Here is a 25107-nt window from a genome sequence, read left to right on the forward strand (position 1 = left end):
TAATGACTACAAGCCCCCGTCCTCTGGAAATCTCGCGCACAGAAATCACCCTTCGATCAACTCTGGTCTTGGCGTCGCCCTCGTTGTCGTTGTTTTACGTCGGTTTAATGCTGCAGCAACCTCGCATCCTGGCGAAATTCTTCAACACCGGTCGCTATTCTGTTCCTGCCGCTGCGAATAGACCGTTCTGGACCAAGGAAAAAGAGATATGAAGGGCTGAGAAGTGCTCCCGTCGACGCACAACGCCCCATATCCCGTCCCGTATCCGTACCTTGGACCTAGCTGTTTCTAAGCTCTGTCGGAGTCGAGGCCCTGCTCCGAAACTCACTCGTGCTTGCGAGCTGCTCGAGCCCAGCCCGAACCGATAGTCAACGTCCTCGGCAAGCAGATAGGCATAATCGCTTGCATTCACCAGCCGTCGTCGCAAGAGCTGTCGCTGGTGCTCGTGCAGCTTGCTGGGCCCTGCTGTTGCAGCTGCGTTGCTTGCTGCTTCTGTCGCGCTGCAGTGCGCATGGTGCGGTTCCAATCGAACACCCTACCGACGGATACCTCGCAGCACTGGAACTGATAGCCAGCATCGATACCTAATCGCGGTTTGAGTTGCCTGCCAACAGTCCACCAGAAGGCCCAGGCCTAGATCTATCTGGACTCGCACCTCAGCGCCGTGCCGCCGCCGTCGCCGTCGCCGCCGTGACCACTACGAAGACGTCAATCTCAGTGGTCAATCGCCCCCCGGGGCACCATCCGAATCGCTGCACAAACCGCCAAATGCCTTTGTTAGAAGCCGTCTGTGCTAGCAGCATCAGTATTGGAACAATACCACCACAATCATGTCTCACGGACCACCTCAACCGCCCCCAGCCAACATGTTTGGCTTCGGGCCCCAAGACTTCTCTGCCTTTGATGCTGTTAGTTGCTCCCCGCACCGCTGCCCGCCCGCTACCCGCCCGCTACCCGCCCGCTCCTCCTCCTCCTCCTCCTCTTGCTCCTCACAGCCTGATGCACATGGGACCTCACCGAACCAGCCCTTCCACCACTCTCGCTTACCTCTCCTCTTCCTTCACCTGACCCGCCGACCCCCGGCGCATTGCCTTTGAACCCCATCAAATGGCTACTTACCGCTCCCCAAGCCGTGCTGACGCAATGCAGATGGCCGAAGCCGACCCCAACATGATGTCTACTCTCCTAGACTCAACGATATATGGGAACTTCGATGCCATGTCCATGAACGTCGACAACCCCGGCGACGACAACGGAATGTCCAACTTCTTCGTTAATACCCCAATGCCCGACGGCCTTACCGACGAACCCTCCGGCATGAACACCAGCTACTCGAAAAACGGCGACGACGCATCTAGCGTTGTCGGAGGGGGGCCTCCGCCCGTTGGCGGCTTCAATTCCCAAGCTATGCAACAAGCGGGAAGCAGCACCCTGACCGAGTTCACGAAGCGACGAGGCTGGCCTGCTAAGGTCATCGAAGAGCTCAAAGATTTCCTTCAGATTCTCGACGCCAATGGTCGCATACGATATGTCTCTCCTAGCATTCTTAACTTAACCGGATACACCTCCGAAGAGATCATCGACACCTTCCTCAAGGATCTCGTACACCCAGACGACGTAGGCGTGTTTGTCGCCGAGCTGAACGAGTCGATTGCCTCAGGGAACCCTCTGCGCCTCTTCTTTAGGTTCAAGAAGAAGGATGGTAAATACGCCATCTTCGAGTCAGTCGGTCATGCCCATATCGCCGCCGCCAAGTTCGCCCCCAACCCGCACAACCAATCGCCCTTCTGTCAGGCCGTGTTTATGATGTCGCGCCTGTACCCCACAAAAAATGCAGGCCTGCTAGACACGTTCCTCGAGCACAAGATGGAGAACGAGAGGCTGAGAAGGCGCATCACTGAGCTTCGCAGGGAGGAAGAGATGGAAAATGAGGAGTCGCAGAGGATATGGCAGCAAAGTCAGGAAGGCAGATCAGACGTGACTCCCTCAGAAACCACCATGACTACCTCCGCCCCGAGCGTATCGCGTAACGATTATTCCAATGACCGTACTTCAGCACTTAACGTCGCGCTCACCCGGGAAGCTTTGGAGGGTGTCGCAGGAAGTCGTCCAGACTCACTGAAGGACAAGATGGCTCGATACGAGGGCGGTGCCTCGCATACCGATACCATCGAGATGTTGACAGGGTTGAGATATATCGAGGGGGAGAGAAGTCGTGGCATCACGACAGGAAATGCAAGCCCAACTTTGATCAAGGGCGATGCCGGAATTGCTATTCCTTTGGACCGGGATCCTCGGACAGGCGACAAAAAGAAGAAGCTTAAGACTTCGGAGGAATACGTCTGCACGGACTGCGGTAGGCTTCATTTTAACCAAACGACAACAGTGATGTTCATTCTGACGATGTCAAACAGGTACCCTCGATTCACCCGAATGGCGTAAAGGCCCGAGTGGCCCCAAGACGCTATGCAACGCTTGCGGGCTTAGATGGGCTAAGAAGGAGAAGAAGAACCGCCATGGCGGCAGCAATAATGCAGCGGGTTCACTGGCAGTCGAGCACTCCACGGGGGCTCACAGTTAAAATTAGTTAATGGGTCGACGCTGCCGCATCTATCGACATGTGCCCCCGGAGAGAGGGAGGCGGAGGAACTTCATGATGTCCACCGGCGTTGGCGTCTGGAAGAGGGCACGGCGCAGCTATGACTATGACGAACATACGGCCGTCCGTTTTGTTTTCAGCCTTTTTTTGCAGCAACCGAGATACCTAAACACGACACCAGGTCATGGGACAAGGAGCGCGAGATTTCAGATGGGCAGTCTCAACAGCGAAATTCAAGCCACGTTGCTTTCAATTACCAGCCGCCCGCCAAGCCTGATGCTGCTGGTGGCATCGAATTTTGTCGGCTTGGCGGGCCCTCGCGGGCTAATTGTCTATTTTGAGGCGGTTCGACTGGCGGTCAGCCAAGACCCTGGCCAGACAGGACGGACTGCAGAAAAAGTGATATCTAAATGGAGCCTCTCAGATGAGGGGCTTCCAACGATGCATCTCGTTGGTCACGGCGGCTGTGAGCATGCCCACTGTCTACCACTGAGTGAGTAAGCCCAGTCATGGACGACCTCGGCTTTTTGTCGAACATGACAGTGTATGGTGCCTTGAGAGTCACTTTTGACCACCACTATCGACACACTTGTGCTGCTCATAGACGTCTACAGGAAGGCCGGTAGGTTCCTGAAACAACTCGTTTGCGCTGAGCCCTGAATACTGCTGAACAGGCTCCGACCTTGCATCCAGGACAAATCAGGCCATCCCAGCACAGAAGCCATGATTGGACGGTACGAGCATGCACCTGCGGATGCGACCATGGTGGTTGATCTTGAATGGGGCGGGTGGGACTCCGTAGCACAGGCACATCAGACGTGGAGGGGGCCAGGCACACGCAGTGCTGGTCATCAGCCAACCCACGAAGCGGGATGGGAGACGACGTTTGTATCGTAGGCGCGAGCTGTTGAACCAGTCTTTACGCCAGGTCTGCTGCGTCACTGGTATCAATCTTCACGAAACGGGGCGCGCTAGGCACGGCAGCTGAGAAACGCATGTTGCTCCCCTTTATGGCTGCAACGCGCATCAGCCATTGGCTCGTTGGATATTTCTCGTCGCAGCTGCTGGTGTGCATGGCCAACTCAGGGTGTCCTGAGACAATTGATCGCCCGTCTGTCCTGCGGAGACGTGGCTGGCCTTCCAGCTACAAGAGCTTGCAACCCAGACACATGTAAATCCCTCTTCTGTTCCTAACAAGAACATATACTGCTTCGTATCTTTGCACCTTCGCAACCACATATCACGTATCATACGTAACAAACATGGACAAGCTCGCAGACCTCGCGCAGTCAAAGGTGCAGGCGTACCTGAACAAGGACGACGACGACAAGCCGTCGCAGCACCAGTCCTCCTCGCAGGGCTACGGTACGCGCTGCCCAAGCTTCCCCTTCCCCTACCTACCTTTACCCCGCCATCCAGGTGTCCCAGTGCCGGCAGGCGCCCCCTATTACCCCGCGCCCCTCATCCAGCGAGAAAGCTTGTTACTGACGATAGTGTGTGTATTGCCACGTAACAGGCCAACCTCTTCCTGGAGGCGACAGTAAGTTTTTGATGTTTTGCATTTTATTTACTTTTTTTGGTTTCTGCGGTCCCCCCTAGTCTTCATCCAAACATCGGTTTATCTATTGTAGATCTTCCAGGGGTTTGTCAAGATTGCATTTTAAGAGGGATTGGGAGGGGGGCTTCTTTTGCCGAGAGAAAGAATCCGCATATCTTTTTCTTTGCTCTGGCAGAGAGACATGAGAATTGTTCACAAAAGTTCCCGAAGCTGATTGTTCGACGCGCAGAGGCTCACGGCGGCAACTATCCCGCTGGCGGCGGCGCGTTCCCCGACGACGACGATGACGATTATCGACAGGCCGCCCACCAGGCCTCGCGCCACGCGGGTTCCAGCGGCGACGCGGACCTGTTCTCAACTGTCTTGGGCGCCTTGACGCAGAAGAAGGGGCAGTTGGCGAATGAAGATATTGATGAGGACGGTATGTGGTGGCACTCCTGCGATCCTTGCGTTACTACAGAGTTATGTTGCTTGTGTTATGTGTTGCGATGCTCATACTCAAATGTTTATTTTGGTAAAAACAGATGCCGTCAAGAAGCACAAGAAGTTCTTTGGCGACGACGACGACGGCGAGAAGGCGGACGACAAGGGCCTCGGTGCCGCGGCCGCGATGCAGGCGCTCAAGATGTTCTCGAGCGGCGAGACGGGCGGGCAGAAGCAGAGCCAGGGCGGGTTTATGGGACTTGCCATGGCGGAGGCCAGTCGGGTGAGTCTTTTCCTTCTCCACGCCACGCTGGAGACGGGATGGCTAACGCGTGAGTGTGTGTTGCAGTTGTTCGACCAGCGCCAGTCGCAGGGCAAGGTGGCAGAGGGCACCAGCAAGGAGTCGGCAATCCAGCAGGCCGGCGAGATGGCGCTCAAGATGTACTTCAAGAGCCAGGGGGAGCAGAAGGGCGGGTTCATGGGCTTGGCGTCCAAGTTCCTTACCAAGTGAGGACTGGACTCACATTCTGAGAGCAGGTGGGAGAGCTCATTTGGTACGATGTGACGATGACGATTATGGATGAGAGCGGTAGACGTGACAGCTACTTGCCTCTTTGTACTGTCTTTAGCGCTTGATAGAATTCCGGTTATTGTTGTCCAAACACTACAAGAATATGACGTGATATATCACAATCCCTCTTCCCCCGATTTTCTTTTCCACAATAAGTGCAGCACTGATTTTAGATGTTCTTCTTGGCTTCGAGACCTCCGTTCTTGGTCATCTCAATCACGTCCACCCAGCCCTCGGGCCTCTGCCGTCCCTCCTTGTGCAGATACGTCTCCGCCTCGCGCGCCCAGCCGAGCAGCTGCTCCTCGCACCCCCACTCCGCCATGGCCATCAGCCCGACGGGGATCTTGCCCTCGCCCTGAACGGGGTCGACGTAGCCGACGGGCGCGGTGACGGCGGGACACCCGCTGACGTTGGCGACGTAGACGTAGCTCATGTTGGCGATGGTGGTGTTGGTGTCGGAGACGCCGTAGGCCTCGTCGCCGGGGTGCTTGGGCCAGCCGGGGAGGGGCGTGGTGGGGGTGACGACGAGCATGCCGGGGTTCTCCTCGAAGAGGTGGGCGAGGTGCTTCATGAGCAGGTCGCGCAGCTGGTTGTACTTCATGTAGTCGCCGGCGGGGGTCTGGGTGCCGACGGACATGGTGACCTTGTTGGCGTGGTTGATGATGGACTGCCAGGCGGCCGGGTCCGGGTGGCGGTGGCGGGCGAGGTCCTGCATCTCGGTCACGCAGGTGGCGGAGTGCATGAGCTGGATCTCGCGGAGGTAGGGGATGCGGATGTTGACGATGGAGTAGCCCTGGGATTTGAAGTTGTCGACGGCGGTGCGGCAGATGGAGGCGACGGGACCGGAGGCCTTGGACCACCACGCCTCGTCGATGGCGATCGTCTTGGGGGCGGACGGCGAGGGTGGGATGGACGGGGTGTAGAGGCCTTGGATCGGGTCGTCGGGGTTGGGCCGCGACATGAGGCGGTAGGCGATGGTGAGGTCGGAGACGGTGGCGGCGAGGGGTCCGACGACGCACATGGAGGAGTTCATGGCGCAGGTGCGGTGGTGGGAGGGCTTGAGGCCGTAGATGCCGTTGAAGGAGGAGGGGATGCGGATGGAGCCGCCGGCGTCGGTGCCGATGGAGATGGGGACGATGCCGGCGCCGAGAGCGGACCCGCCTCCGGAGGAGGATCCGCCGGGGTAGTAGGACTTGTTGTGCCAGTTTGTGGGCGTTCCCCAACGAGGCTAAGAGGGTTAGCAATGGTGACGAATGGGAGCTGGATTTGTTTCTTACGTTGCAGCCGTTTGTATCTGCGTGGGAGGTTAGCTTGCGCTTATACTAGATGATGAGAAAGGGGTTTTGTGACTGACCACCACCGAGCTCATGCATGGCATTCTTGCCCAGAACGATGGCACCGGCTGCCTCGAGCTGTTCGACAGGCCACCAGGTCTTTTCGGCGGGCTTGAACCAGGGCAGGTCGGGCCTGTACTGCATGCCGTTGTGGCTGACGTATCCCTTCACGTCGATGTCATCCTTCACTCCAATGGGAACACCGTCGAGGGGTCCCAAGGGCTCGCCGCGGCGCCATCTGTCGGTGGAAGCTCGGGCAGCATCAATGGCGAGGTCTTCGCGGCCGTGGGATGCCACCCAGGCGTTCGCATACGGACCCGTCTGAGGCGGCGGGTGGCCCTCGGCGCGTCGGATCAGGGGCAGCAGGGCCTGGACGACGTCGAGCGGGGTGACGGCGCCCGTCTTGTAAAGGGCATGGTAGTCTGCGCTGGAGAGGTAGCGGGCCGGCTGGTCTGCTGGCGCCGGGGTGGTGACCTCTGCGGAGAAGGGGATGGGCTCCGGGTGGGATCCCGTCTCGGAGAGACAGATGACGTCGGGCTGGGGACTGGGTTAGAGTCTGCGACCGAATCAAGGTCTGGGCATACCAACGGCGAAGCGGTATCTGTAGTCATCTAGGCCTGGAAGGTCCCTGATGGAACCGAATTTGGCGTTGCTCCAGAAGAAGCGCTGGACGGCGCCGGAGTTTGCAAGACTGTGTTGGAGGTTAGTGAGTGGACCATGGCTGGCAATGAGCGACTGAACGTACATGGTTGAGCCAGCGACTAGAGGCCAGCCGCGAAGGACGGGGTTCTGATCCTCCTTCTGGATGTTGGTGTTGACCTGGGTCGGGCCCTCCCGGGCGCCGGGGTAATTGGCGTATTTGCGGTTCGGGGCCATGATCCCGGACTCAATTGAGGTTTAAGCTGTGTTATACTATAGTCCCTTCGTTCCACAGAGAAGCTGGGCCGTACGTTGCGATGGAAGCAGTGGTGACGGTCAAGCAACTATCGTGGAATACGAGAAAAAAAAAAAAAGGACGAGGGGCTGAAGGGGAGTGCACCGCGAGGCGGAACACAGGATAAAATGACCGTTCCTGCTATTACAGCTCAGGCAACCGGCATCAGATGCTGTTGGGAAGACGTTGGGGGCGGGAGCTTTGAAGTTCAGGCTCGGCTGGAGCTTTAGAGTTTCGGAGCTTGGGGTAAGGTAAGGTAGGACGGGGGAGAGTTGGAGCTTTGCAGTGTGTTGGTTGTGTCGTCTCTGCCTCACCAGCGAACGGACGGACGTTGGGTTGCCGTGGGATTCTCAGAGTGCTTGGGCTGTCTGCCTTTAGGGCGAAAATGGTTGATGAAACGAAACAAATTCGGGGCTCTAGATCTCTTAGCTTGCACTATCTTGGGTAGGCTGCTACAGATCTGGCTGTCGATGTTTGGTACGGGAGCGACGCCAGTGTCTCCCGTCACGTCCCATTTCCACGCACTCGAGATCCACTGGAGCCACAGGAAGCTCTATCCTTTCCTCACGGCGCCGAGCTTACCTAGCAGCTGAAAGCCCCATATTTCAGCAGGTGCGATAGCCTACCAGCGAGGCAATGCAGGGATGGTCATCTTCACAGGAGCTTCCTGCCTCGGCATGGCAAGTGGTGCGAGCCGTCGGGAATATTCTGGGTAATAAGCTTGTGAGGCAAATGAAAGTAGGCAATGCAGCACGGCCAGATAATGCTCACCTCACACAACAAACAGCCACGTTCAGGAACGAGGGAGGTGGCTCTGTCAAGGACATGATGCACCGATATGTGCAGCCCGGCCGTTTCCATCACTGGGCCCTATTAAACCTGATGCCAAGTTTCTATTTGTATCCCGTCCGCAGTCTGTCTCTGTGCCGTGCAGACCGCTCCAGCGTCAGAAAACGCTGCAAGCGGTCTGATATCCATTCGTCCCTCTCTGCCTGAGGTAGATACCTCAGTTCATCAGGTACCTAGTCTTCTGGTCTTACCTTAGGTCAGCGCTATCGATAAGGCCCAGACCGCTCTGCGGAATACACGTACCTGAGCTCTCACTAGGTCGGTCGATTCATCCAGCCGATCTCCCGTCGGTCGGACTGTGGTTGTGATGTCTGGGACACCACTCACGCGACCTGATGAACACTTAGCGCCTACCCCGTCCGCCAAGCCATTATCACCACGAACATGTCCATTCTCTGCCGGGACATTATAGCTCCAGTGTTCATCGCAAGGGGGATCTGCGCTACCTACTCCGCAGATACCACGATAAAGGCGCAAGATGGGGGTTGCATCGCTTAGATTGTGAAATGTCGCAGGCGCCGAGGTCACCCGTTTCGCCACGGGAAAACAGATGAGATGCTCAAACACGCGCCCCGCGACGGGACGCCTGAAATTTCAGGGTCCCCCGTGATCAACGAACTCCCACGATGGCCCGGCTTGTGGGCGCTAGGGGCGTCAGCGTTTGTGTTTTGACACATTTACCCCGCCATCCCACTACGGGCAAGCTCTGAAGCTAAGGCGGCGCGCGGCGGACGGGAATGCTTCGACAGGAGCCTCTGCGAAAGAGCTTGTCTACCGGATGGCTTGTAGTCGGACGACGGGATGAAGCCTCACCGCAACTGGCTCGGCGGGGAGCATCATTATTCAGCAGATGATTATCACATGGGGAGCAGGAGGAGAAATCGAGTGTGACCTGAAGGAGCCAATCCATTGACTCTATACTTCTACATACGGCCCGGCTTTCCACTGTGGGAAGCAGTCTGCCTGTTCTAGGCCAGACGAGCCCGTTTCGCTTGCTTGATCGCTCGCTCGAACCAAACGCCGTCCCAAACCAAAGGTCCCTCCTCGAATGCCCTTGGGCCAAGGTCGGGGTGCCTTCCAAAGTCTGTCCAAGCCGTTTCCGACGGCACCCAAGCGAGTGTCCTCCCTTCCTTTTCCTGGGGGAGGTGATGTGTGGTGGTGTCTCATGCCAGAGAGAGAGAAAAAGATTCCGAAAACGCCATGCCGATCCATAATATAAAACGAAGGAAATAGAAACCTTTTTCTTTTTTTGCTCATCTGCCCATGCCGATACTTCGTGTGAATGCCGTTCATAATCGTGGGATATGAGAGCGTGAAATAGTGATGAAAGGTGCCCAAGCCTCTGAAAGGGCACTGGCAATGTCGTAAAAGGAGGCATTGCGCGTGAAAGGGCGGTGTGTGGTGTTTGGGGGGTATATGGTGAATGTGAAAAATGCAGGTGACAAGTTCTGTCTGCCCGTGTCATGATGATCGAACCTGTCTTAATCATGCTGGAAGCGGTCGCTTGTAATTCATGTTCCGTGATGGTTGAGATATGTGGCGTCAGTCGCGTTGGATCCGCCCCTGAGAGAGGTCCTCAGCAAGTTGACGAGACAGATCAAGAGTGGGCGTAGAAGGATATGTAGAGAGAAGTTTAGCGCTTGGCCATGTTGTTCAGCCGCAGAATTCTAGTCCGGAACCACAAGACGAAGCTGGTCCAGGCACCCTGAGTCTTGCGCTTGGCTGTCAGGGAGCGGCGAGGACCCTCGAAGGTGCTCTGGTCAGCAACTGGCGCCTGGCCTTGGTTGGTACTCTCGTAGCTGCGACCGGCAAATCCAAGCTCACCCATGGCCACCTTCTCAGCATCAGGGGCAGTCTTCTTGCGGCTGATGGAAGGGCGGATGATTTCGCTGGAGCTGTTGCGGGCGCTGTTGGTGAAGCTCTGCTTGCGTGCAGCCTCCTTGGCCTCTCGCTTAGCCTGGATTTGCTGCTCTTGTTGCAGCATCTGCTGTTCCTTCTCAAAGCGCTGGGCTTCTTTCAGGATGGCGCGCTCCTGCTTGCGCTGGTCTTCTTTGGCTTTCTTGGCGTCCTTGAGGCGCTCCTTCTCCTGCCAGCGGCGTCTCTCCTCTCGGATGCGTTCCTGGTGGTAGTTGGAGTCCAGCTCAGAGCGGGAGCGGAGGCGGAAGCCCTCGAGAGAGGTTCGCAGGGGAGACATGGCGGTAGTTGACGTGGAAGGGGACGTTGTTGACAATGGCGAAAACGTAGGCGCAGTGCTGGACACCGTGGCAGACTCTGACTTCCTGCCGACAATGTTGATGTCGGAGTGGCTTGAGACGTGGACGAGTCGCGACGAGGCTGCGTTGGAGTTTGTGCGGCTGGTGGTGATGCGCAGAGAAGGGGGTCCGGTGGTGTGGATGTCGGATAAAGATGACGTACGGCTGGTTAGTGACGGGCGCCGGGGATACGATGTTGAGCTGTTCACGATGGTAGTGGAGGAGGGGGGTGTTGGGTGGTAGTTGGGGCGTTGGTGACTTGAGGTTTTGCCAAAATGATGCTGGTCGAGCAGGTCGTCGTCGTCCTCGGTGATGGTGGGAGAGTAGTCGCGAGGGCCGCTGGGGACGGCGGCGGTGGTTTCCCTCTCGAAGCTGGTGAAGGAATTGGCGTACGAGAGCGGCGGGGTCGAGGTGCGCGGCGTCTGCTGGAAAGGGTGGACGAAGCTGCCGTTTCGCTGGCCGCTGCCGTTGGTTGCTATACTGACGTGGGAGGTGCCGCTGGTTGACCGCGCGTGGCTGAATTTGCTCCTTCCGTTGCTGTTTCCAGTGTTGAGCTCTGTAGCCGAGATGCTGAAGCTGACGTCCCGCCCTCCAAACGAGCCTTCCCTTTCTCTCCCCAGGCTCCCACCGTAATTGCCAAACGACGTCTGCTCATCCCAACCACGGTCTAGGTCGAGCGAATTCTTCTCCGAGTGCGACAACTTTTTCAATATCGGCTTGACCACCGTCTTGCTGCGCGACTTCGACAGCTTGCCTGTGGGCGCAGAGCCCGGCAAGTCTGTATACGACGCCATTGCGACAGTTGCAACAACACCCGCAATCCTTCTCCTACACGGCTCTTCCTCTGCTGCACTGTACAACCAGAGTCGACGTCGAGGTCCTGCTTTCCTTGCGACCAACCGAGCACCACTGCTTGATCGTGGTGGCCTGTCGTCGTTTCCAAGCGGTCTCGTCCAACTGGCGATTGGCTACGGCGTACTGCCAGACCAGAAGAACTCCTCCACCATGCAGGCCGGGCGGCAAACCGCTCCCCCGTTTGGAGACGCCTCTCTCTTACAGCGACAATGAAGACCAGCCGAGATGCATAGATCGTACACCAGGTGAGCGGAACGACGACGACGGAGGAGATGGCTGCAGCGACGTTGAGCGGCAGCAATGGTTCGGTGCCAGAGACGAGTGTCTGTGGAGGTGACGGTGAGCACACGACTTAAATCCACAGGGTCAAAGACGCGTCGGTCATGTCATTCAACATACGGTGAGTGTTGGACCCAGCTGGGAGGGGGAGCGAGATGAGCGGCGCCGGGGGGTTATCTAATGGGCGAGATGAAGGGTGGGAGCGACAGGCTGACGCAGCGGAATGGGCGGAGTCCAAGGCGGATGGGATGGGACGGCCCAGGATGGGGGATGGATGGATCGATGGAGAGAGAATGTGGCGGTCGTCTCGGCCTGCCTCACCCGTCGCTTTCAGCAACTCGCTCACTCTGCCCTCGAGGGTCTGAATCAGTGATTGCAAGCCTGCTCGGCTCGACCCGAAGCTCCCAGAAGCCAACAGACTCGGCGTCGACCTTGCCGCTCTTATTGTTGACAATGCCGCAAAGTGCAAGATGCTCGCCAACGGGACAGCGGAGAGAAACAAGGTGAGGGGAGGGGAAACGAGAACGGGGAAACGAGACACAAGAACAGCCAGACCGACACCCCAACCGCAGAGCCAGAGCCAGCTACACAAGGGCCAGCGTCCGCATCGGCGGCAGGCCAGAGACACCGCAGCAAGCCCAGGCCACCGCCAGACCTGCGCCGAGTATCCGCAACCCGCTTGGCTACGCCTGATTCAGCCTCATTCCTTTCCCAACTGGCATGGAGCACGTGGGGGAAACCAAGAAATGCGCCCGGAGGAAGGATCAGAGGCGACCGACCGACCGAGCAGGAACGAGACGAGACTTTGACAGAGAAAGGAGGGGTCACCCTTCTAGAGCAGAAGCAATGGTGTGGCGTCCTTGGAACCTTTTGCCAACCGGTTTTAAGGTTGCGGGCTCTCAGGACAAGCCCAGAGGCCTGTTGTTCCACGGTTGCTTTCGGCGTTGTCTGGGCCAAGGACCGACCAGATGGCGGTTTTTTTTTTCCTACACTACTTTCTATTGCCTGGGTTGGGTTTGTTTACACGACCAAGATGTTTTGTTGATGTTGCGGCTTTTTCCAAGGGTCTCCCCTCAAGCGGGCGTTACCAATGTTGTGAGAGAAAAGGCGGGTTCGTGGACCTCGGGCGGCCGAATGAGAGGCCTCAAGAAGGGACGGAGACCCGGACTGGAGGTTCTCGAAAACAAAACTAATGAATATTTTCTGGGTCCGTCCCGGGGGGTCGACGAGTGGAACGGACGGGGGGGATTTGACGTCGCTGATGGCAAAGAAGCTGGGCGAAGCGAAGCCGTGCAAGCGGTGGTGGGAGGGAAACGGAAGGCAAGGGAAGCTCAGGAGCCTGTCGAGGAACAGAGGAACAAACACCGACACAAACCAGCAGCAAAGAAACTTGCGGTGGGAGAGGTACAACAAGCACTGGCGCTGGGCTGGGCGTTGGCATTGGCAGTGGCAGTGACATGGGTTGCCTCTGCTGAGCACATCCTCGACGCCGAGCGCAGTCGCCAAAGAACGTGACCTACATACACGAGTTCCTCGTCGTCGCCCACTGCCCCTCGTTACTTACGCACATACGCGCGCGCACACGCAAGAAGTGCGTCTGGCAATCCTACGTTGCGCCCAGCCAAGAGGCCGAAGCAGCAACAGTAACAGGGACAAAAACGGTCTGAGATTGATGGGATGAAATGGGATGGACGTAGCGGGCAGACTCAGAGGAACGAAACGACCCAGTTCTGCAGAGACCTTGCGTCCAGGGCCGTCAGCATGCGCACACAGGCACAACCTTACACAGTTACACAGAAACTGGACGGTTGGCAGGTCACCCTCAGTTTGCTCTGCTTCGGAACAGTATCATCTATACACCACAAACCCGCCGACTCAAGACTTACAATTTCTCCAGCTCGCTCGCTAGTGGCGAATGCAGCTCGGGTGGTAGCTTCCAGGAAGCTGGTTGTATGTTTGCGGATGTATAGCCAGAGAGTCGCTCCGAGGAAGAACAAAAGGCAGCACAGGTCGGAGGGACCACGACGAAGGACCAACGCGACAAAGTCTGGGGGGGCACAGGTCGATCCCGTCGTTCTCGAATTGAAACAGCGCTGCATCGAGCTAAAGGCGAACAGTCTGCGAATGAAAAGGCGCCAAATCCCAGGGCCGTCAATGTCACGGCCCCGTTTACCCCCAGCATCCGGCGCATCCCCGTCCCCGGTCCCCAGCCACCCCATCCTCGTCTTGACCACTCACCGTCCGGCTGCGGTCTATTCCCAGTCAGGCTCGCAGTTCACGGGATGCTGTCCCCATGCGAACGAGACTCGAGGACGAAGGGAAGGAGAGGACAGTCCGAGGAACGGGCACAGTTTCTTGTTTCCGTTGGCAGCAAATCATGGTGTTCCTTGGCCACCACTATCAGCCATTCGCAAACGCCAAAGGGCAGAGAATCTTCAAATCAAATCACTCAATCAACATGAACCTTCCGGCCCGAATTCCAGGCGCACCCACCCCCACATCATCCTGCATCCTGCGAAAATGACGCCGGCTTTCCCCCCAATCAACATCGTCAAATGCCTCACTCAAACAGGAAGAAGCTTGTCTCTGACGCTTATTATATCAGACTTTGTGAGCGCGTGTGTTCTCTCTCAAGAGTGAAAAAGTCAAATGACAAAGTGGCATTCCTTGGGTCGATCTTCATCGTTCGATGCAAAGCCAACTAAGCTGGAGACAGTAGCAAAGCGGCCCGAGGCTCGTCATCGTCGTGGCTGGTCCTCAGTGGTATCCGGCGGCGCCATTATCGACGATTCAGGGCCCTGCACCTGTACTCAGCTGCGAATGTCTCCCGCGCAGCCTAGTTGGCCCGCCGCCCGCCACCACCACCATGGTCAACAACCACAACTGATTTCTGCTTTGCCTCCTTCCGCCTCCTCTCCATCTGACAGGCTGCTCCCCCGCACCTGGCCGGGTAGCAGTTTCACGAATCAACTTTCACAGCGAGGCCAGCAGAGTGAAGCGACGAAAAAGCCCAGCCCGGCGCAGCAACGCACCACCACCAACCACAACCCACTCTGCCCAAGCCTACTGGACCGTCTACCCCGCCACCGGAGCGCCTTGCAGCTTCGCAGCGGATACTCTAAGCAATTACATATGAGGTGCAATAATTGCGCCGCCCGGCCGCTGTACGTGGGCTCTCGGAAGCGTTCGTGTAGACCGGCCTGTCCGCTTTTGAGGGGCTTCATTGGACCTGAACCCGCCCTGTCTTCCGTCGGCATCCTGTCACGCCCACGCATACGTCTTACACAGTGAAGATAAGATGGTGCTCGAGTCCCACGATGCAGCAGAAAATTATCAAACCACCGGATGAGGTACGACACATGGCCGGCCTCGCGATGCCAACATCGTCCACCACTCTGAGCAACGCCTTGCCGCTCAAACCCGCACCTTAAGCAGTCCCACTCACCTCCGACCCGGCCCCTCTCCCCGAACTCATGCCCATCTAAACTCAATCTCGAGTTGTCGCATCTCGAACCATGTTTCGTCCGCTGCACGGATGTCGCGAACAGGCCAGCGCACATTCTTGATCATGCAAAAAACCCCGGATCCAGACGTGTTCAAGACTTGACCAACCTCCCTTCCCGTCACACACACACATACGCACACACGCATACCCAACACACAATGATCGGGCATGTCGGGAGGATTTTGCAAGAAATTCCGTGTGTAAGAAGTAGGTTACACCAATCAACGCACAACTCTCACATGAGCGTCCTGCGGTAGCATGCAGGCAGCAGGCAAGCAATCACACAAGCAAACCACAGTAAGCTGTGTCCTTCCTCTTCATTGAACCTGCTTACGCCTGCTTCCCAAAAGCACCCCCGCCCTTTCCTCCTCCCCTCCTCTTCGTCCCATTCGCCGACCCTCCTGCTCGGGAAAAGATAGCTCCCCAATCCTGCAGGTTGGCGCATACGTCCTACGGGAACTATTGCCCGCGCGCAGCATCAACAAGCCAGAAATAGATGACACACCATGATGGACTGAGGAGTCCAACCTTGCGTGTTGGCTCCCTCGACCTTGTCCGTCCTCCCGCTTCCCGCATCGGGGTAGTCCCAGCTGCCGCCAACATACAATTCCGGAACGCGAACGGCGCACGGCTGGATAGTTGTTCTCTTCGGGCTCTCTCCATCTGCCTACCACAGTATTCTGTTGGAGAACTCGGGCGCGGAGAGAGATAAGATCAAACGCCACTTGACACTTTGATGCTAAAACATAACGGCTACAACTGACAGAATAAAAGAAGAAAAATAAGTTCGTCAGATTTAGACTTCCGTCGCCGGCGTTTGGCACCCGGGCCAGCAAACGACACCCACCCTGTCCAAGTTCTCCAGAAAGCGAATCGAATCGCACATTGTCATCCCCTCGGAATCTCACCGGTCTATCTCCATCTGTCTATCTCACGGACAACCGGCCGTCGCGTGGGAGCCAAGAACTGTCCCTTGCGTAGGCGTGATGTGTCACAAAGTCTAGCCCTTCCTCCTCCTTCCTCCCTCGCCTGAACGAACAGACACGGGGGGAAGCATAAAGATCAAACCGCTTTAACCTCTTTGCTGTCCTCGCCCAATATATGTTAGAGTTTAAAGAAGGAAACTGGTCCTTCCTCCCCAATCCCTTCGAGTTTCTCTTGAGAGCAACGACAACTGGCCATTTATCGTGTATGCATTGTAAACACGGGCTCCTGGAGGAAACCAACTCCTTGTTTGTTGTCTGGGAGGAGAAGAAAGCTTTTTGTTCATCCAACAATGTTCTCGTCCAACAATGCGGATAGCTAAAATCAGCTCAGTTGTTGGCTAGAAAACGAAACTCAACTCATCCTGCAGGGCTTACACGGAATATAGATACCGAGGAATGGTGTAATACTCAGAAACGAGGCCGACAAGCAATGCTCGAATTCCAACACGTTGTCAAAGGAGAATTGTCGAAAGAAAACAAACCTTGCGTGGCAATGACTGAACATTGAAAGTTTGCTAAACGCATAATTGTCCTCTCAGGACCCCATGTTTGCCTCAACAGTTCATCTGCCTTTTAGAACAAGGGGGCAGTATCTCGATCGTGAGCCGTATTCCTCCTAGGGAAAAGACTTGTACGCGATATGTATGGGCTGTCATTGTACGTGATCAATCATCTGAGACGCCGCAGAGGCGTCACTTTAAGCATACCCTTGAGTGCGGGCAATGCAATCAAGACAATTCAATGTTGCTCGTCCATGACGGCGACGCTCGCATCGTTGGCCAAAGATTTCTTGCTGTTGCTGCTGTCGTTGTGTCTGGCACATGTATGCTTTCCAGCATCACGTCCTTCTTCCAGAAACCTGGCATCATCTAGTTTCTGCCCATCACTCCGTCCGCCTTACCGTACGTGTCCAAGACCTGGCCCGAGGGGAAATCTGCCGCCACCTACAACACAACCCGTGGATGTATACAAGCGTAGTACTTCATTAGAAGAATGTCTATTTTCCGTGCCTACTTGATTTTGTACGACACATTCCTTTGTCTTGGAAATGACGAGGCGATCCAGGTAGAGGGGGTTACAAGATTTCAAGGATCGTATTCTATATTGCATTTCGGAGAAAAAGCAAAGGCACCCGGTATAGTTCCCAGGAAGTTTGCGTGGCTTGCGTGTAGGCAAAGCCAGACGCTCCCTCACCTCGTGAAAAGAAGATCATTTACGTTCCACGAAGTAAAAAGAGGCTTGAAAGCGAATTTCGCGATGATGTAGGCGATAATGATGGCTCGAGGGAGGGGATGATCAGGGGGCTTAAAACGTCCCGAGTGAAAGCGTCGCGTAGCCCAATTCCTATTCCACGCCAATCTAAGTTCGAATTTACGTATCTAGATAAGCCTCCAATATATCACTGCTGAAGAATGCCTGCCATTCCGGACGCTTGCGGGGTGGTGAGGTTGGCATGGGAGAGAGAAAAAAAAACGTGGGGTGGTTTGGAAGTGTCGTTCGCGGCTGGTCCATTCCAGAGAGGGGGGAGGGGGAAGAGAGAGAGAGAGGCGGAAACGTCACTTCCCCCGCCGTCGTCATCGGCTGTCGACGGCATTTTCCCTCTCAATGTCACCTACGCGTGTGCCAATGCTGATGTATAGTGTGTATGTAGGTAGTATGTCGGAAGGGTCTCGTGATCCCATCCAGTTTCCTTCTGCGTGGGATGATGCCATCATGTGACGGCACGGCGGCATCCGCTACTGACCCTGGTTCGCTGCGGCCGTAATATCATCTTTGCGATATCCGGTCGTCTTGGGAGTGGTCTGATATCTGCGATATTTAGGCATACAACACTGTCGCACGTCCGGTATCCCTCCTTCTCTCAGCCAAGGCGGCAGGCTCATTTTGAGATTGGGCTACGATATGTTGTCTCACCTGACCCGCTGCCCTTTGGAGTTAAGTATCGTGTTCCCACAAAGCCAAACATGGAATCTGCGCATCTGACTTTCATCAGATGTCGAGGCCGCGCGCTTTGTCCACGAGCAGGCAACCGACTGTTGAACCTGAAGGGAATAAAGTGATATCAGGTCATCATTGACTTGGATAAAGCCTGGGTCAGTATCTCAAAGTTGAGATGACGTCCCGAGGAGCGGCTAGCCGCGCGGGATCGTCAACGTCGTCCGTCGCTTGACGGAACAATCCCCCACACAGCACACGGCGTCCAGTCGCACGCCGTCACCCGGTCCCGCGTCGCACCTCTCCAAGGTCATCGCGCGGCTATCCAAGAGCGAGACAAGGCCTTGTTTCTTGACGAGCGCGGCGCGCATTCGTCAAAGCAGTTGTTTGCCTCTGGCTCGAAGCTTGATGCAGATCAGGGTGTCTCCTGTCTTTGCCACCCTCGTCTAGGTGAGAAGGCTGCCGCGTGCCGGCCGAATGCTCCTGTCGATCCTTGACTGAGTGCCCAACGGGCCACCTAATGCCAGGTCCCGCAATTTTTGTCTTCTTTGTCCCACGTTGTTTGTTCTCTTTTGAGCAACTGCTAAAACCTGTTGTCTCTCAGAGCCGCAATTCATCGACACTTGTCTCTGTGAATCCTCAATTGACTCAGGATGAGCGTTCAACCACTCTGTCAGCCAAGCACTGACCCTGAACCCCTGAAGAGTTACTGCTTCAGCCTGATATTCAACCGGCAGCAGAGGTTGTCGAACAGACGGCGAGTGCCATGCCTCATTTCGTTCAACACGGCCGCGTTTCTCGACCGGCTCAGGCATCTGAGACAGCACAAATCTCTGCTCGAATTCCTTCTCTCCCCGGAGCACAACGTCCACCAAAAGATCCTTGAGGGATCTCGCACAGTGACCACACTCGCTTGCATTGGAACTTGATTGTTCCCCTCCGGCTTTCCAGAGCTGCAGGATGAAGATCCACTGCGTGTTGAAGCAGCCTCCCAGAGGACTCTGCGCTGCCGCTCCGGTACCGGAAAAATGGCACAATCCCGACCACACCCCGTGTATATGGAGAGTATAGCCACTCGTTGTCCGTCGAGGCGCTTAGAGGATCTTCAGGTCTCGAGCAATGGCTCAGGGAAGTACTCGGTAGGTAGAACAAGGTATCTCGTCGGTCCTTGTTGGTGTCTGATCCATGGACCTAGATCATTCTCTCGGAGTCTACGGCAGGCTGTCCGTCTCATCAGGCCGGATCTGGTAAGCACGTCGAGGCTTCAGGGCCGCCCGTCCAGGGGCTTCACCACTGAGGATCGTGAGATTTGAATTCGCATGCGGGGAAGGTGGCGATTGTGGAAAGGTCCGACGATGATCATGAAGGCCAGTACAGGGCGTACGATGCCTAGGAGGGCGTGTGAAGTCGAGATAGGAAATGGAAGGACGCCGAGGTCACTTGACAGCTATCCCACGTTCTTCAACGGGCCTACCAGATCCTGGGGCGACTTGCCGGTCCTTCTGGACGCGAATCATTCAGGTCCCATGACCGTTTATCTCTTGGACCGCGGGAAGATGGGACACGGCAGGACAGGAGGCGAAGTCATCCTCGAGCAGTGAATGGCTCGTGTTTGATAAAGGAGAGACCTTTTGTGGAGGCTTGACTCACCTGGGGCGAAGTCCATATCATCGCAACTCTCAGCAGAGATGCATCAATGCGCCAGTTCTGTCCCGTAGCCCGCACATTGCCACCAGGCTCGTTACAGTGATCAATGAGAGTTGAATGTACTGACTCTCTCTTGAGGCGTGTCCTCATCACGACTTGGAAGCACTTGGTAGACGAGCGCAAAGGCTGGTCTCCAAACGGCGCAGTCCATTAGAAGGCTCATTCGATCGGCCTCAACAATCATGCCGTATGATGGCAATGTAGGTCACCTTGCATGGTGATGGACACGCCTCCGGCTTGAAGTTCCCCGAGACCAAGCGAAGTCGTGCATTTTGGATATGCGAAGGAATTTGCCCAGCCAACAGAATCCGTTTCGTCTGTGTGAGGGTTTGGCCCTGGTCACCACACCGCCATAGCAAATGGCGGCGGCAGAGGCGTCTTCGGTTACACAGCCATCATCGTATGAGTTTCGACACTGATGTTCCAGAATCGTCCAGATAACTCGCAATAGCGCAAGTGTTATGATTTCGCCAGAAACGTCCGGAATAACAGAGTCGACAGCTCATCTTGGTCTACCTAATGGACGAGGCCGCATCGACCCTTGGGCCTTGCACCCTGTGAGACTTGCATTAGAGAGATTGGACAGCTCACGACGCTGCAACGTATGCAGCAGCGTGTACGCACTCCAACGCCGCGGATAACTGAGTTCATAATGACAAAGCGGAGTTGGAAGGGAAATCTCGCTCACAGAAGGGTTTCCTTGGCCTCTGCAGCCTGTGCGGCGTCAGTATGTTCCAGCAAAGACGATTGGACCTGCAGTTCTGTTTAGCCAGCAGACTGACAGCAATAACGGTGCATGAGACTGGGAGGATGTACTTGTATGCGCATCATCCAAGATCGCCCACTCCGGAATGTGCTTTCCTGCTTCCCCGAAGCATGCTTCCCGCACTATTTCACCATTCCCACCTTGGGTTGTCATCAGGGCCTGGATCCATCGCAGGCCGCGTGGGTGTATAGACCATCCAAATGTGGAAGTGAAGCCTGCCCAGATTTTCACGAGAAGGACACCCAAGGCACTCCCCGCCGCACCCAAGGGACTGGGGCCTGACGTATGATGACGGAGAATCCTTAGGACACCATCACATAAGCCGCGGGGGTAGTTTTTGGCTGGGCAGGAATGACGGAACAAGAAGGCTGCTGCATGAAAAGACACTGCAAGAGGTCACAGTAAGCAGGACCATTACGAGAATGTACATGCTCTAGCCCACTTATATGCTTTCCAAAGACGATTGCGATATGCTTGGGGATCCTTCGAATGGCCCGGTCAGGATGAAAATACTGTGAGCCATCGATAGGAGACTGCCGGCCAGGGCGAAACACGCAGGCGGGGGTTCCAGTGCGTCTCTTCCAGCGAGAATCAGACCATGGATATCCAGCAGTTTGGGAGCGGTTCCAGCGCCTCTCGACCAAGGAAATCACGTTCTAGGCTCCGTGACCTCGCTTCTTGGCTTCGACTGTTGACGAATGCCGGCTTGCAGCACGCCGGGTCTGCCGGCGCAACTCGCCCGCAGTTCCGACGCTGGCAACCATAACGGTTGGCTGCACGGCCGGTATCAGCGATGAGAAGCCTGCCAGACGAGTATTTTAAACTGCATTGTGCAGGGACCTGACACTGTGGAGACGGCCGAGCAGCTGAGATGTGAGGAGCTCGTGGTAGGACTGATCTTACTCCAGCTTGGTTGCATCAGATCGCGATCTGATCAGGCCATTGGACCTACACATGCTGTCGTCAGGTCAGACGTCAAGATATGAAGTTTGCCAGTCTCGCCCTCTGTCTTAGTCTGAAGCTGCGTCATTGAGGTTCTGTACGAGAAGAGTGTCAGCATGTTGAGACTCAAGAGAGCACACACACGCGGAACACGGGCGGCACCTGCGTTCTAAACACGAGCCTAATGTCGATACTTGACAGCTCACAAAGTGATAGAGGCCATTCTGTCTGAGTCCGGAATGGAGTCGCCTGGCAGTTTGATAGTCTGCATACTCATGCCGCGATTCCATGCAGAGTTTTCCGAGTGGGCTCAAGCTTGAATGCTGTCTCTCGAAAGGTGCGTGTGGGCGCAAGTAACATAGTGGACCCTGAAGAAACATCCGACGAAGCAGGACGAGTGAGTGAGCGTGTGTCACCTCCCTCCACCCTATGCAACCTCCACCAACAGCTCCAGAGTGGGCTTGTTTGCCTTGGAAACTTGATTATTTGCAATGCTTCCGTTGTTAAGAAGCATGCGGAGCTTCCTGCAAAAGACAACCTTTTCGCCGTATATGTTGCAATGCTGGTCGTGGAAGTGGGACAGTGCGACTTGCAGTTGAGGTTGAGAGTTGAGTGGTTGCGAGTGCATGGCGGCCGATCTGACAACCAGCGACTCTCTACGTTTGGCATTTGCTTGACAACGCCTGCTCCGTGCTCTGGTCCGTGTGTCATCCGAACCGGACAGCGGCCATTCTTCAAGCACGCCTCTTTGAGGCATACCTAGGTACCTACCCATGGACTGTGTCCGAAGAGGCTAAAACATTCTGGGGAGTCCCTGGCCGCTTGCCCCAGAGTATCAGTCGCGATTCGCGCTCTAAATAGACAAGGGAACAGACGATCTTCTGCCCGGGGCTTGACGTCTCCATAAGCTGCTGGCTAGAGCTCCAATGTGAAATGAGAAATGAGCCTCGATTGTTTGTGTCTTTTACGCTCTCCATCGCCTCTTAGTACTGAAGGTAGGAATGACATCCTACTGTGTGATACATTTCGTACCAATGCTGTTGTTGCTGTCTCGGTACCTCGGCCTGGCGCCAGGGAAAAAAGAAAAAAAAACCTTGCTTTCCGGCAAAACGTAGCCAAGTAAATAGCTCTACGGGTCCTGGGTGCGACCGGAGCGTGTCCAGTTGCAGAAAAAGAGCCTGGTCGCAGTGTGGAGGGAGATAGCGAGGCTGGGCAGGCAGGCAATTGGGGAGGGGGGCTGAATGCATGCTGTAAGTACTGTCGTACACTCAGTGATCCTAGGCCGGATGTCTCCAAGACGGGGGTTCCGCTGGCGTCGGCTCGGTCTTGAGGCGTGCGGATTGCGGGAGCGCTGATGAGGAGCAGGTCCCGCAGTGTGCCGGAATCGCAGGCTGGCTGGCCGCGCTCACTCGACGGGGCCATGACTCGTCGTGGCCACTGAGCTCCGACTTGTTTACTTGACGGGTATATCGTGTCAAAGTATGCCTTGTTGAAGTTGATAGCGAGCGGGCTTTATGCATAATGGATCGATTCGTGGTCGTGCGGAGAGCCAATGTGGTTCGTTGTATATCAATAGAGACAGGCAATCCGGCGCGGGCAACTCTGCCGATGCGCCTCGGCAGTAAGGACAGAGTGACGGCTCTGATTCAGCGGCCGCGCAAGTTGCATTCCGCCCGGGGCCGTGTCAATCATGACAGAAGACGATGGAAGGACAGAGCCATAGTTTCCAAACATTGGGTGCCCGTCTCAAGTTTCTGGAAGTCCGGCTGGTAGCGACATGCAAACTCTTGTGCAAGCGGCTGCCGTTGGTTCAGCGTCCGGTGCGGTGCGGCTGGACAGAGCAAGCTGAGATGGTGTAGCAATTGGGACGGTGGCGGGCGGATTGCAGAGCAGTAGATCGATCAATTCGCCATTGACGGCAGCAGAGGCCATTGGATGACGGAATGCAGTTGGCGATGTGGTGGGATCAGATGCCAGCCAAGACGAGGTAGCTGAATAGCATCCAGTGGCATCGTACCGGTGCGTACGGCTTGTCCATGGCGGCCCACCTCGCAATGTCAAGCTACTGCGAAGTAAGGTCGAGCTTCCCTGTGACGGTGATCTGTGGTGGACTTTAGCAGTTCCCAATGGGGCCAGGCGCATCCCACCATGCCCTGACTCCACGCTGCCTGCTGGTGAGTGTCAGAGGACGTAGCATTCAAAGTGCTGCTGCTGTAGGCAAGGCAAGGTACTTTGTTAGCCCACACCCGTGTCGGTCATCGACCGTCCAAGGTACGAGGCAGTTGAGCAGACGAGAAGGAAGGGACATGGTCGAGTATCAGAAGAGACGATGTAGCGTGGGCGAGAAGGCGGGTTGGGGATCTTTCTTGCGAGCAATTTCTGTCGAATATCCACAGACGGACGATGGATGCGTTGTCGCATGGTTTTTGGACGTGAAAGGTAAGGTACAGTTGCAGTATCCGTTTTCTGTAGCCAGGTACGGACATTGAGCGACAAGCATCCCGTTGACGAGGGCCAGACTCGCCAACAACGAATGGGACCCTCCGGGTGGCTCATTGAGACCCCCATGTTGCCGAACGGCGCATGCGGCCGCCGAGTTCCATTGCGCACGGGAGAAGTGGCCGAGGCAGGGCAATGAGAAATCTGGCACCTGTACGTGTCAACGATGGTGGCTCGTTGGCGACGACACAGCACGGCTTTCCTCAGGCTGGAAACATGATCGTGGACCAAGTACGAGGATGTCTTGACTTGAGGTAGACCAGGTCGTGCGACGAAGCACGATGGAGGGAACTTTTGTGGGCACGGCAAATCCATCGAAGCCCACGATAAGACCCGGGGCGCTGCCGTCGACGGTCGAAGTTGACGGGACAGACTGGAGCCGACATGGCTTCGCCGGAGGAACTCCGGAGCAGTCGACGGGAGAACCCCAAGTCAGGAACCTCGCCTGACAGACAGCGTGGAGGAAGGTCGTGCAGAGCCCGAGGTACCTTAGCAAGGGGAAGGGAGCATTCGTGGAGAAGGCTGTCCGACGACCCTATCTCAATGCATCCAGGTCGGTAAGGTATGCATATTCGTACACTGGAGGGTACCCTTACGCCTCTCCATGCTCGAAGCAGGCCAAGAGAAGAGACATTGGACATGCCTGGGAGAAGTGACGGCTCGTGTCAATCAACGAAGGGTGTGCGTCGTGTGTGTGCGTGTGCGGTTGATGATGATTTGCATCAAACATTTTGTGGGCACGGCGGGAGAAAGAATCCTTGTGAGATTAATTTGGCAACACCAACGGGCGACGGGATGCTTTCCGCGGCACGCTTGAAGCGCAGGGCAGGCGGGCGGGGGACGGGAATATCGACGAAGGGCAGTCAGGCACTTGCTTGGGGAGGAAGGAGCGATCCATAGCAGGTCGCGGTGCACCTTCCATCACCCATCACCACGGGCAGTCATGAGCTACACCTACCTACCTGATGGTAAGGAAGGTAAGGTAGAGGTAGTCGGGGTCGTGATGCTGTGCTGGGTTGGGTGGAGGTGGAGAGGCATCTGTGAGGTTAAGCAGGAACAGACGTCGTCGTGCTTGCCATCCCTGGCCTCGGTAAGGCACCTGCCTCACCTTGC

General features: G+C 56.1%; 6 protein-coding genes across 6 annotated transcripts; 4 read left to right on the top strand and 2 right to left on the bottom strand.

Annotated features, from left to right (window-relative positions):
* Positions 1-830: 830 nt before the first annotated feature.
* Positions 831-2581, top strand: CGPB (Cutinase gene palindrome-binding protein; the record flags this gene model as incomplete). The annotated part of the gene is made up of 3 exons (XM_037325121.1): positions 831-908; positions 1150-2356; positions 2415-2581. The coding sequence occupies 3 exons, from the start codon at positions 831-833 to the stop codon at positions 2579-2581; spliced, it is 1452 nt and encodes a 483-aa protein (XP_037176266.1).
* A 1280-nt stretch (positions 2582-3861) lies between these two features.
* CGCA056_v009875 (uncharacterized protein) lies at positions 3862-5091 on the top strand (the record flags this gene model as incomplete). The annotated part of the gene is made up of 5 exons (XM_037325122.1): positions 3862-3964; positions 4116-4139; positions 4387-4578; positions 4682-4863; positions 4930-5091. The coding sequence occupies 5 exons, from the start codon at positions 3862-3864 to the stop codon at positions 5089-5091; spliced, it is 663 nt and encodes a 220-aa protein (XP_037176265.1).
* Positions 5092-5320: 229 nt separating this feature from the next.
* FAAH-1 (Fatty acid amide hydrolase) lies at positions 5321-7361 on the bottom strand (the record flags this gene model as incomplete). The annotated part of the gene is made up of 5 exons (XM_037325123.1): positions 5321-6379; positions 6429-6445; positions 6506-7022; positions 7074-7176; positions 7231-7361. The coding sequence occupies 5 exons, from the start codon at positions 7359-7361 to the stop codon at positions 5321-5323; spliced, it is 1827 nt and encodes a 608-aa protein (XP_037176834.1).
* Positions 7362-9901: 2540 nt separating this feature from the next.
* Positions 9902-11314, bottom strand: CGCA056_v009877 (uncharacterized protein; the record flags this gene model as incomplete). Its single annotated transcript, XM_037325124.1, has 1 exon — positions 9902-11314. One exon carries the CDS (start codon positions 11312-11314, stop codon positions 9902-9904), a length of 1413 nt encoding a protein of 470 aa, XP_037176816.1.
* A 4103-nt stretch (positions 11315-15417) lies between these two features.
* Positions 15418-15669, top strand: CGCA056_v009878 (uncharacterized protein; the record flags this gene model as incomplete). The annotated part of the gene is made up of 2 exons (XM_037325125.1): positions 15418-15456; positions 15508-15669. 2 exons carry the CDS (start codon positions 15418-15420, stop codon positions 15667-15669), a joined length of 201 nt encoding a protein of 66 aa, XP_037176489.1.
* A 3439-nt stretch (positions 15670-19108) lies between these two features.
* Positions 19109-19473, top strand: CGCA056_v009879 (uncharacterized protein; the record flags this gene model as incomplete). Its single annotated transcript, XM_037325126.1, has 3 exons — positions 19109-19219; positions 19276-19327; positions 19388-19473. The coding sequence occupies 3 exons, from the start codon at positions 19109-19111 to the stop codon at positions 19471-19473; spliced, it is 249 nt and encodes an 82-aa protein (XP_037176488.1).
* Positions 19474-25107: the final 5634 nt, after the last annotated feature.

The sequence above is a fragment of the Colletotrichum aenigma genome (genome assembly GCF_013390185.1).
Source record: "Colletotrichum aenigma strain Cg56 chromosome Unknown KSG_Cg56_contig06, whole genome shotgun sequence".
NCBI classification, from domain to species: Eukaryota; Fungi; Ascomycota; class Sordariomycetes; order Glomerellales; family Glomerellaceae; genus Colletotrichum; species Colletotrichum aenigma.